Source organism: Osmerus mordax, chromosome 6 (assembly GCF_038355195.1).
Source record: "Osmerus mordax isolate fOsmMor3 chromosome 6, fOsmMor3.pri, whole genome shotgun sequence".
Lineage (NCBI taxonomy): Eukaryota > Metazoa > Chordata > Actinopteri > Osmeriformes > Osmeridae > Osmerus > Osmerus mordax.
The window spans coordinates 19,541,953-19,555,002 of record NC_090055.1 but is presented as its reverse complement, the minus strand read 5'-3'; the positions used below and the strand labels follow the sequence as shown (position 1 = coordinate 19,555,002).

At 42.2% G+C, this 13,050-nt stretch overlaps 1 protein-coding gene across 1 annotated transcript; it reads left to right on the top strand.

Moving 5' to 3' along the window:
- The first annotated feature begins 1,208 nt into the window (after nt 1–1,208).
- Nucleotides 1,209–7,928, top strand: LOC136944387 (protein NLRC3-like). Its single transcript, XM_067238135.1, is given in 7 exon segments — nt 1,209–1,546; nt 1,548–2,978; nt 3,840–3,944; nt 4,135–4,139; nt 4,660–4,723; nt 7,216–7,401; nt 7,874–7,928. Coding segments are annotated over 7 exon segments (2,184 nt in total).
- The last annotated feature ends 5,122 nt before the right edge of the window (nt 7,929–13,050 follow it).

Here is a 13,050-nt window from a genome sequence, read left to right as displayed (position 1 = left end):
ATTGTCATGGCTCCAGTGTTAGGGAACACACCTGTTGCAGGAAATCTGACCTTCAGCACAACTACTGGAGACAACATAACCATTAACCATAACCTTACAACCTACAATATAACCCAAAATAATAACAAGGCAATTGTGGACCATCAGAAAAAAGGTAAAAACTTCATCATCTGGCTGATGCTTTAGAAGAAGAAAAAGGTTCTCAGTCAGTACAGAACCTTACACAAAGATACTGATATATAATTGATACTGATCAGCTACAATATATACTGATAAGTATACAATATATAGTGTAAGATACAATTGAGACTGATATGTATCAATTACGAAGTCAAAAAACAAAATAAATTCCTAGGTTACAATAAGCTATGCTTTAAATATTATTTGAGTAAGCCATTGAGCAAGCACATGTACTTCATCCTATCCACATACTACTGACAAGATTTAGACCATAGAATCATTTTCGGAGACCTTTACTTTGTAATGCTATAAAAGAGAATGTGTATTTTATGTATTTTTGTATTAGGAAACGTTGTTGTGACACTGCGGTGCACCAGGGTTTAATCGTCTTGTCTTTCATTATGTTTGTAGAGGGCACATCCCAGGACCCACTAGGCAGTGCAACACCACCAGGGTAAGATGACCAGCCTTATATTAACAGTTGAGAAGAGGATATGCTCACAGCTATGTCTAATTCTTACCAGTGTTACATATATCTGGGATAACATTATCATAACACAATAATGTACACAACGTAATTCTATATATGATTTGGTAGTTATTGACTAATCCTATAAGTGCAGTTAAAGTGTTGACAGTATCTGTATCTTATTCCCCTTGTCCCATTTGACATCTCATCCTTATTTACTGTATTTTGTACTCTTTCCCCATTCTCCTCCTCTCGTTATCTCCATCCCTCTCCCCCTTTCCCATCTCTTACCCTTCTCTCACTCTCTTCCCCTTCTCCCCCTCTCCTCCACCTCCCTCCTTCTCCCCTCTCTTCCACCTCTCTTTCATTCTTCTCTACCTCTCTCCCTCTGTCTCATTCTACAGTGAGTAGATTGTGTCCAGTGTGGAGAAACCCTGACCACATCCTGCACGTATTACAGGAAGCACATGACTGTATCCTTAGCCAACGTTTTATATAAACACATCCATGGTGTATTATGTATATAAAGTATTGTTTTGGTAATGAATGGAGTCTGTTAATGTCTGCTTATGTGGAACTTCTACTTGCAGACATACTCAGACTTAAAAAGGACCTTCAAGAGAGTTTGAAGACGAAGTTCGAACACCTCTTCGAAGGAACCACAGAAGATGAGAACATTCTCAACAGCTTCTTCATTCCACTCTACATGACAACAGGGGAGAGTGAAGGGGTCAATAAAGAACATGAGATCATGCAGATTGAGTATCCATCCACAGGCAAAACATCATCAGAAAGGTCAATCCACTATAGTGAAATCTTCAGCCCCCTAGATCAAAAAGAGACAAAGATCTTGACTGTGCTGACGAAGGGCATCCCTGGCATTGGAAAAACAGTCTCATATAGATTTAATCTTTGTACTTCCATTCCGAGAGCTGAATTTGATCAAAGATGACTTGAGTCTTCATGGTCTTCTGAAGGAATTTCATCCAGAGATGAATGAGGTAGAAGACACACAGATGTTTAACAACCACAAAGTGCTGTTCATCTTCGATGGGATGGATGAAAGCAGATGTCCTCTGGATTTCCGAAACAATCAGAGAGTGTCTGATGTCACGAAGGAGTGTCCAGTCGATGTTCTGCTGACCAACATCATGAAGAAGAGTCTGCTTCCCTCTGCTCTCCTCTGGATAACCTCCCGACCTGGAGCAGCCAGTCAGATCCCCCGCAGAACCGTCAAAATCAACAAGGAGACAGAAGTTCGTGGCTTCCAAGGAGAACAGAGGCTTGAATATTTCAGGAAGAGATTTTCTGATGATGAGAACCTGGCCAACAGAATCATTGAACACATCAGGACAACAAGGAGCCTTTACATCATGTGTCACATTCCTATCATGTGTTGGATTATTGCCAAAGTCCTAGAAGACATGTTGAGACAAAACAACAGTGGACATATCCCCCAAAGTCTGACTGAAATGTACATTCACTTCCTGATCACTCAAACACAACGTGCAATAGAGAAGTATCAGGGGGAAACCATCATGGATGAAGAGAAGGTCTTAGAATTAAGAAAAGACTTGATGCTGAAACTTGGACAGGTAGCTTTTGAACAGCTGGTGAAGGGGAGTGTAGTGTTCTATGAAGAAGACCTAAGAAAATGTGAGATTGATGTTGATGAAGCTGCAGTGAAATGTGGACTGTGCACAGAAATCCTGAAGGTAGAACGTGGGCTGTATAAGAAGAAGATGTACTGCTTTGTGCACCTGAGCTTTCAGGAGTTCCTCGCTGCTCTTTATGTGTTCTACTGCTGTGTCACCAAGAACATCAGTGCGCTGGAGTCCTTCCTGGAGAACGTGTCTGCAGAGCAGCCCCTACATGAATTGCTGAAGAGAATCGTGGACAAAGCTCTACAGAAAAAGAATGGACACCTGGACCTGTTCCTCCGCTTCCTTCTTGGCATCTCACTGGAGTCCAACCAGACTCTCTTACAAGGCCTTCTGCCGCAGACAGAGAACATCTCAGAGACTATTGAGGAGATGAGGAAATACCTCAGGAAGCCAGACGTAGAGAATATCTCACCAGAGAGGCAAGTCAACCTCTTCCTCTGCTTGACTGAGATGAACGACAGTTCAGTACATGAGGACATTCACCAGTTCCTCATGTCACCAGATCGTGAAGAAGACGCTGTGTCATCGGATCACTGCTCAGCGCTGTCTAATGCACTTCTGATGTCACAAGGCGAGCTGGATGAGATGGACCAGAGGAAATACAACATAGATATGCTGGGGCGAAACAGACTGGTCCCAGCAGTGAGGAAATACAGAAAAGCTGTGTAAGTATTTATCTCAAACTCACACGTAATGCTTCACATGTTGATCTGACACCCCTATTGAATTGTCTTTTTCAGTTTTGAGTTTTACACTGGTAAATAAATGTAACTGTGTATAATCAATTTAAACTCTTAATACTGTAATTTGTCGATAATGTTGATTGTTGGAAATAGGCAAAAAAGTGGCTAATATTAAAACAATTCTTTAACATTTAACATTTTCTAGTTTTTTTTAAACATTTGTTTTTTAACTACAAATTTCAAAAATCAGTTCTTTAATGCAAGGATTTGCATTATATCTGGCACATCTGTGGTTGAATTGAGGGAGATTTCAGAGCAGACAATGTAGATATTCCCCACCAATAACAGTGTTGGTAATACCACGGAGCTAGGAGCATAGCGAGCCACTGTTCTGCGCAAGACCGGACGAGCCGGAACTGGAAAGATGGCGCGGTCCATTTTGCACTCTCGCTTGCCTCACTGCGCCACTGAGCACTTTCCATAGAAATGAATGGTAACGCCCTCTTTAAAGAGCAGGCTCGCTGTGTCTACTGTATGTAAGTCTATACTCTGACCATGTTGGACAAAGTTACGCTTTCCATTAAATGTGATCGTAGCCTTGCTGTAGAACGAGACGTATGTGTTAAAAGGCTAACTCTGTTTTGGGGTTTGTTTTCTAGTATCTAGTAAGTTTAGTCAAATGAGTAAATAACCTTAATATTACAAACATTGATTTTTTAAAGTTGATTTTGTGGAGTTGTTGCAACCCTGGATCTGATGTGAATCCTGGCTGCCAAGAGACCTTGGGTCAACAGTCTTAACCACTCCAGCACACTGCAGCTCATGAATGTTGTGTTTCTACAGACTGACTGACATGATACTCAGCCATGAGGACTGTGCATCACTGGCCTCCTCCCTCAAGTCACCAGACTGTCCTCTGAGAGAGCTGCACCTGGGGGGGATTAAGCTGTATATTTATGACAAAATTTGTTTGGGTTATGCTTCCCAGACAAGTCCACTCTCTAAAGAGGAGACAATGAGGTCAGTACCTGTAGAGGAGTCTTCACATGATGACAACACAAACATGAACACATTGTGGGACTGTTGGTTAGTTTGACATAGTCACCCTGAGAGCCAGTTATGAAGCAGCATATTTTAGCTCAGGTGTTTTACAGACCACTCACAGTCCTTCAGATACAGTATAAGACACAGAAGGTTGGAGAGATGCGAGTGGTTAAATCTACCACTCTTTACTATTAGCTGGTTTACCATGATAACTATTCAAAGTACAATGTTCAACCCAGCAGAGTAAATCAGTGATTCTCTCATGTTTTACCTGTAGTAAGTACATCACTGGCTGTATGGATTACATGTGCTTTATTAAAGTAGAGTAAACACTACAAAATGATCTTTAAAGACAGAAGCAGCTTGTATCAGGAGAAACCTAGAGGTATGACAGATGTGTAGATGGGATGTGAATCCTGGCTGCCAAGAGACCTCCAGTCAACAGTCTTGACACCTTCACCATACTGCAGCTCATGAATGTTCTGTTTCTACAGACTGACTTCCATGACACACGAAGAGGAGGCCTCTCCATTTGTGGTCTCCTTCTCCCAGACATCTTCAGACTGTCCTCTGACAAAGCAGCAGCTGGGGGTGAATAAGCTGTATGGTGGTGGTGGAGATGGTGACCCGAGTGTTGTCTTTGATGCCCTGAGTGGTCCACAATGTAAACTGAAGACACTGAGGTCAGTACCTGTAGAAGAGTCTTCACATGATGACAACACAAACATGAACATATTGTGAACAGCTTAATGTAAAATATATATATAAATGTTGTTCGTATCCATAACGTTTACTGATGGTCGCTGTTTTCGCCGACGTTACAACTCACAATAGGCTACAGTGCCAGTTGTGAGATAGATCATTTTTATATGATTAGCTAAGCAGTCCTATAAAATCCACTTACTCTCACATATCGTTTATGGAAAGGTTTTGCTGCAAAGCACAACAACCGTCGCCTTAAGCTTTCCTAAAAAAGTTGGGTGATCATGGGTCATTTGTGGACTGTAGTCTAATTATAAGTTTTTAATTATAATAAGTAGGAGTATTGTATGCAGTTTTATACTTGTAGTCCACTGCATCTTGGACACAATTATTGTACTTTGAATTTTCATTTAACTTTTTATAGCCTACTTTTACTTTTTGAAAGATGCACAGTTTTGTTTATGTTTGAACACTGGGCTCAAGTCCGGAGTGGCCATCGGGAGAATTGGGAGAATTCCAGGGACAACCCTAAATGATTATTTATTGTTGTGGAGGGAGTTAGCAAGATTAAGCTGATGCGAAAATAATAAAATGGATGGGAAAAAGATGCCAGGACGAACTGAAAAAGCTAGGTAAAAAAAAGAAAGATCTGTCACTTCATAAATCTAGGTTCCTGCAAGGGTGGTAAAATATGTTTTCTCAAAAGCCCCGAATCTTTCAGGTTAAAATTTGGGTTGTAATTTCCGGAAAATATAACAATATGAGTCCAACTTAATGTTTATATTACATAAAGCTCAAAAAACTTTTTTGCATTGAAATTAATGCAAAAAATTGTGTGCGCTCGCATTAAGGTGAAGTTCCAATTTCCCCTCACATCAAAACCTTGACTAGGTCCTAGGTTCAGGTTAAGCCCCGAATGTTCAATGTATGTCTCTGCCCCTGGTGGGGATGGGCTGGTTTGGGCCATTACACTCCCGGGCCCACTCAGGCCCTGGCTGGGCTTATTCCTGTTGTGAATTAAAAACGCTTGTAGTATGTAAGCCTTAAGGGCATGATTAAACAATGACTACCGTAGTTTAAAAGTATTTTTGTGTTTGTTTTGTTAAAGCCATTCACATATAGGGATTCCCACTTACCGTTTACCCATGCCACCCTGCCAAGACCTCTTGCCACCCCATGTCAAATGTTCTACATCCGCCACTGCCTGTATGTCAGCTACAGTGCAGTTCATTTTCCTGTATGTCAGCTACAGTGCAGTTCATTCTCCTGTATGTCAGCTACAGTGCGGTTCATTTTCCTGTATGTCAGCTACAGTGCGGTTCATTCCCCTGTATGTCAGCTACAGTGCAGTTCATTCCCCTGTATGTCAGCTACAGTGCAGTTCATTCCCCTGTATGTCAGCTACAGTGCAGTTCATTCTCCTGTATGTCAGCTACAGTGCAGTTCAATCTCCTGTATGTCAGCTACAGTGCAGTTCATTCCCCTGTATGTCAGCTACAGTGCAGTTCATTCCCCTGTATGTCAGCTACAGTGCAGTTCATTCCCCTGTATGTCAGCTACAGTGCAGTTCATTCTCCTGTATGTCAGCTACAGTGCAGTTCATTCCCCTGTATGTCAGCTACAGTGCAGTTCATTCCCCTGTATGTCAGCTACAGTGTGGTTCATTCCCCTGTATGTCAGCTACAGTGCGGTTCATTCCCCTGTATGTCAGCTACAGTGCGGTTCATTTTCCTGTATGTCAGCTACAGTGCAGTTCATTCCCCTGTATGTCAGCTACAGTGCAGTTCATTCTCCTGTATGTCAGCTACATTGCGGTTCATTCTCCTGTATGTCAGCTACAGTGCGGTCACGGAATGTGCCGCTCCGGCTTTCGCCACTCACTGAACATAGACGCAGAGGGGAAATGCAGAAGCAGAGGGAACGCAGTTTGTTATAGGCCTACGTGTTTTTGTACTACTTTAAATGCAATAAAAATACACTGAGTACACAAAATATGCTTTGTCTGATTGTATTTTCTTCTTGTAAAGTAAACTAATGGTGCCCCAATTGGGCGCGCCCCCCCCTGTTGAGAACAACTGAGATAGAGTATAGGACACAGATTAGGTAGGAGAGATGGGGAGGTTGTTTGAATTAATACGTATGTCTACCACTCATAGTTACTATTAGCTGGTTTACCATAGTAACCATTCAAAAGACAATGTTCAACTCAGCAGAATGAATCAGTGATTCTATAATCACATTTTACTTGTAGTACATCACTGGCTGTATGGATTACATGTGCTTTATCAAAGTGGAGTAAACACTTCAAAATGATCTGTAAAGACAGAAGCAGGATAATCTTTATGTATCAGGAGAAACACAGAGGTATGACAGAGGTGCAGATGGGATGTGAATCCTGGCTGACAAGAAACCTCCAGTTAACAGTCTTAACCACTTCACCACACTGCATCTCATGAATGTTTTGTTTCTACAGACTGACTGACATGTTGCTCGGTGCTCAGGACTGTGCATCACTGGCCTCCTCCCTCCAGTCACCAGACTGTCCTCTGAGAGAGCTGCACTTGGAGGGGATTAAGCTGTCTCACGATTATGATGATGGGGCCCTGAGTGTTGTCTTTGATGCCCTGAGAGGTCCACAATGTAAACTGAAGACAATGAGGTCAGTACTTGTAGAGGAGTCTTCACATGATGACAAGACAAACATGAACACATTGTTGGACTGTTGGTTAGTGTCATGGACGTTTTTGAGAGAATCAATCATGAAGCTGAAGTACAGAGTTCATGTTTATTTGATGTATGATGTATACATAATAAAGTTACCAACATAACATTATTGACACATAAACATTAGACAATAACACAAAGACAATTCCATACAGCTCCATCTAGCATTCTAGAATGGAACCGGGAGAATCCAGCCCACCAGCACTACCCAGCTGAAGGCCCTGAACCCCCCCCGAACATTCTTCAACAGACCATTTTATAGATACAACAGTTCTCAAAAGTCATTGGTCCATCCTACAGAGATGCAGCTTTACCAAATCTCTTCTGTTATTTGTTAACTCATTAGAACAATACAGTTGAATCCACATTGTCTTCAGACCAACTGTCTCTTCCTCCCATGTGAGAAGAACTCTTCCCGGTCACCCAGACTTCCCGTCTCTAGACTTCACATCTCCTAGTTAGGTGTCATAAAACTGCAGGTGGCATCTCTGCCAAATGGAGTTGAATCAACATTCATTGTATCAAGCTTCTTAGCTAACTGTAAACTTCTCTTAAAACACATTAATTGTACATTAACCCAAAATGTATTTCACATTTAATTTGACATGGTCACCCTGAGAGCCAGTTATGAAGCAGTATATTTTAGTTCAGTTGTTTTACAGACCACTCACAGTCCTTCAGATACAGTATTGGACACAGAAGGTAGGAGAGATAAGGAGATTGAATTTATATAAGTCTAGCACTCTACTATTAGCTGGTTTACCATAGTAACCATTCAAAAGACAATGTTCAACTCAGCAGAGTGAATCAGTGATTCTCTCATCACGTCTTACATGTAGTACATCACTGGCTGTATGGATTACATGTGCTTTATCAACGTAAACACTTCAAAATGATCTGTAAAGACAGACGCAGCATAATCTTTATGTATCAGGAGAAACACAGAGGTATGACAGAGGTGCAGATGGGATGTGAATCCTGGCTGCCAAGAGACCTCCAGTCAACAGTCTTAACCACTTCACCACACTGCATCTCATGATTGTTCTGTTTCTACAGACTGACTGATGTGAGTCTCAGCTATCAGGACTGTGCATCACTATCCTCCTCCCTCAAGTCACCAGACTGTCCTCTGAGAAAGCTGCACCTGAGGGGGATTGAGCTGTATATTTACAACTACCTGAATGTTGTCTTTGATGACCTGAGAGGTCCACAATGTAAACTGAAGACACTGAGGTCAGTACCTGTAGAGGAGTCTTCACATGATCACAACACAAACATGAACACATTGTTGGACTGTTAGTTAGTTTGACATAGTCATCCTGAGAGCCAGTTATGAAGCAGTATATTTTAGTTCAGTTGTTTTACGGACCACTCACAGTCGTTCAGATACAGTATAGGACACAGAAGGTAGGAGAGATGCGAGTGGTTAAATCTACCACTCTACTATTAGCTGGTTTACCATAGTAACCATTTAAACAGCAATATTCAACTCAGCAGAGTGAATCATTGTTTTTCTAATCACGTTTTACATGTAGTACATCACTGGCTGTATGGATTACATGTGCTTTATTAAAGTAGAGTAAATACTACAAAATTATCTGTAAAGACAGAAGCAGCATAATCTTTATGTATCAGGAGAAACACAGAGGTATGACAGAGGTGCAGATGGGATGTGAATCCTGGCTGCCAAGAGACCTCCAGTCAACAGTCTTAACCACTTCACCACACTGCATCTCATGATTGTTCTGTTTCTACAGACTGACTGGCATGATACTCAGCTCTCAGGACCGTGCATCACTGGCCTCTTCCCTCCAGTCACCAGACTGTCCTCTGAGAGAGCTGCACCTGGGGGGGCAACAGCTGGGGAAGAAGCTGTATATTCACAACTACCTGAGTGTTTTCTTTGATGCCCTGAGAGGTCCACGATGTAAACTGGAGACACTGAGGTCAGTACCTGTAGAGGAGTCTTCACATGATCACAACACAAAAATGAACACATTGTTGGACTGTTGGTTAGTTTGACATTGTCACCCTGAGAGCCAGTTATAAAGCACTATATTTTAGTTCAGGTGTTTTACAGACCACTCACAGTCCTTCAGATACAGTATAGGACACAGAAGGTTGGAGAGATGCGAGTGGTTAAATCTACCACTCTTTACTATTAGCTGGTTTACCATAGTAACCATTCAAAAGACAATGTTCAACTCAGCAGAGTGAATCAGTGATTCTCTCATCACGTCTTACATGTAGTACATCACTGGCTGTATGGATTATATGTGCTTAATCAAAGTAGAGTAAACACTGCAAAATGATCTGTAAAGACAGAAGCAGCATAATCTTTATGTATCAGGAGAAACAGAGGTATGACAGAGGTGCAGATGAGATGTGAATCCTGGCTGCCAAGAGACCATCAGTCAACAGTCTTAACCACTTCACCCCGTGCAGCTCATGAATGTTCTGTTTCTACAGACTGACTGACATGATAATCAGCCTTGAGGACCGTGCATCACTGTCCGCTTCCGTTCTGTCACCAGACTGTTCTCTGTATGATCTGGAGGCGGAGGATGTAAGGTGTATGGAGTAGCTGGACAGAGTCTCTACTTGATGGCTCTCACACCTCATTGTGTAACTTACTAAATTGCTAGTCATATGTTGATAAGTAAGGGTCAAGATTGTGGTGTGATTGGTTGTTCTTGGGTGTAAAGGGAATTGTGAAGCATTGTTCTGTGGATTCTTGATTTCCTTCTCCTCAGCTCTGGCTTGTCCTACTCCTCCTTCTCCTCAGCTCTGGCTTGTTCTTCTCCTCAGCTCTGGCTTGTCCTACTCCTTCTCCTCAGCTCTGGCTTGTCTTACTCCTCCTTTATCCTCAGCTCTGGCTTGTCCTTCTCCTCAGCTCTGGCTTGTCCTACTCCTCCTTCTCCTCAGCTCTGGCTTGTCCTACTCCTCCTTCTCCTCAGCTCTGGCTTGTCCTACTCCTCCTTCTCCTCAGCTCTGGCTTGTCCTACTCTACCTTCCTCAGCTCTTGCTTTCTCTCTTATTTGCAATAATCATGGTGTAGGTAAGAGTTTGTTTTATTTTGTTCCTGTTCTCATACAGGGACTACAGAACTACAGAATAACTTTATGCAAACATGCTTTATTAACGTACTCGCACGTGTCTCACATACAGTACAATCCATAGACTTGTTCATTTCTATGGAAAGTGCTCAGTGAGGCAAGCGGGAGCGCGAAAAAGACCCCGCCATTTTTCCAGTTCCGGCTCGTCCGGTTTTGCGCAGAACAGTGGCTCGCTATGCTCCTAGCTCCGAGGCTCGTACACGCTCGCAACTAGCTGGACACGTCATACTTTGCGACAACCTGTCGCGAGCGTGTGATCTAAAGCATTGCAATAGAGTTCGAAAACTGGTAGAATGGGGTACAAGTCCGATCAAGAAGCAGATACATCATGTGAACTTTACGAAGATCAATGCTATTAGTACTGTATAGTATTCCTTTCACTTGGCTTTTAGAAATATGCCTATTTTAGATGGAACATATGTTCCACATACGACTACATATATGTTGTTCTTTTTGCTTCGTGTTTTTAGTATAACTGCTTAAGTATTGTGTTGGATTAAAAAAAATTGTAAACTTGAATATCTGGCTCCGTCGTTGTTCTAGCTCGGCAATGCAAGCTAAGTTAAATAGGCCTATATATGTTACTATTATGATGATGATGAATACTACCAGGGGTGTTGTTAGACATAAAGCTCTACTGGGGCACAGGCCCCTATTCATATCCATTATTTTTCTTCCTAGCTTGCTGCACACAATGCACTAATAGGCTATGGAAACTCTGCTTACTTAACCCAATATTACAGTTGTATACAGCTCAGGGACGGAAGTTACATATCAGCGTTGGCAGGGACATCAATAGTTAATGCCGGCGCGCACATTTTTTTCGCATTAATTTGAGCGCAAATACAGTTTTTTGAGCTTCATGTAACATTGTTTTTATGTTTTAGTCAAAATAAGATGATTGGAAGGCCTATTATTTAGAAACTGTCTTTAGTTTTGTAATGTTTTCTTAGCCTACCTCAATTCTGACTAGTGTGCCGAGTCCGACACCTGGACTTCTATGTGCGTGTTAGTGATGGGAAGTTCGGATCATTTTACTGATTCGGTTCTTTGAATCTCGTTCAGTAAAATGAACAAATCTTTTTTCGAGTCATTCGTTCATTTACATTTAGCAGATGCTCTTATCCATAGCGACTTACAGTAAGTACAGGGACATTCCCCCGAGGCAAGTAGGGTGAAGTGTCTTGCCCAAGGACACAGCGTCAGTTTGCATGACCGGGAATCGAACTGGCAACCTTCGGATTACTAGCCAGATTCCCTCACCGCTCAGCCACCTGACTCCATTTCAACGGGGGGAAGGGGGGGGGGGGGGCTATCCGTCCACTGCAAACACGTATCATATTCTCATGTAGGTTAGTGCATGACGTGCACCAGCAGATACTATTTTGAAAGAAATTGCTGCATTAAAATAATGTATCATGACAGTTTGTATGATTTGGTCATTTATTATCACACTAGCATTTAATTATCACAGCAAACAATTACACTGCACTAAACTGTAAGTGTAAATGTAAAGTGAAAATAACAAAACCAGTCAGTATGATGACTGGAGCGAATATCATTCACGTCTTACTAAAACTGCAGCCACAGGAAAGGGAATGAGGAAACTGTTTCCTCTACTAAAAAATACAATGCGGGTCACGTGAAAAAATGATCCAAAGACTCGTAGAAAAACCGAGTCGGGAAATGAACGAATCGTTCGTTTCCTCTAGCTACTACTACAGAGCCTATGCAGGTCACGTGAAAAATGATCCAAATACTCGTACCCGAAGACCGAGTCGGGAAATGAACGAATCATTTATGTTTACTTGGACGAGCCAATGCAACAGTCCCGATGTGCGGCCACGAGAAAATGAACGAATCACTCTTTGAGAGGACTCGTTACTCTCGAGTCCTTGTAAGGATTCGTTCAAAATGAACGAACCGTTCACGAACGACACATCACTAGTGCGTGTTGCAATGGCTATTTGGCAAGCTCAGAACAAAGCGCTGACATGGAATACATTGGGGCATGGAATACATTGGGGCATGGAATACATTGGGGCATGGAATACATTGGGGCATGTGCCCCAGTAAACAGGGTCTAAGGACACCCCTGAGTACTACTAGCTTACATTTACATTGAGTCATTTAGCCGACGCTCTTATCCAGAGCGACTTAACTGCTCACCCCCCCCTGACTGTTATGGTTAATGCCATCATTGTGGTGTTAACTGACATAACCATAAAAATATTGTGGTTATGGAAATCACAGGGCGGAAAGCCAGCCGAGTAAAACGACTATTAGCGAGTTGCGATTGGGGGGTGGTTGCTTTCCCACTGTTGAAGCACTAGCCACGACAAGCCATACCCTTCAGAGACAAGTTTAACAAAATGTCATTTTTTAGACCTAGAACTACTTCGTTTTGTGTGAAGAAACTCAAGCCTAGTCTAGCACTTGCAAGTAAGTAGGTGGATCTATCTCTCCCC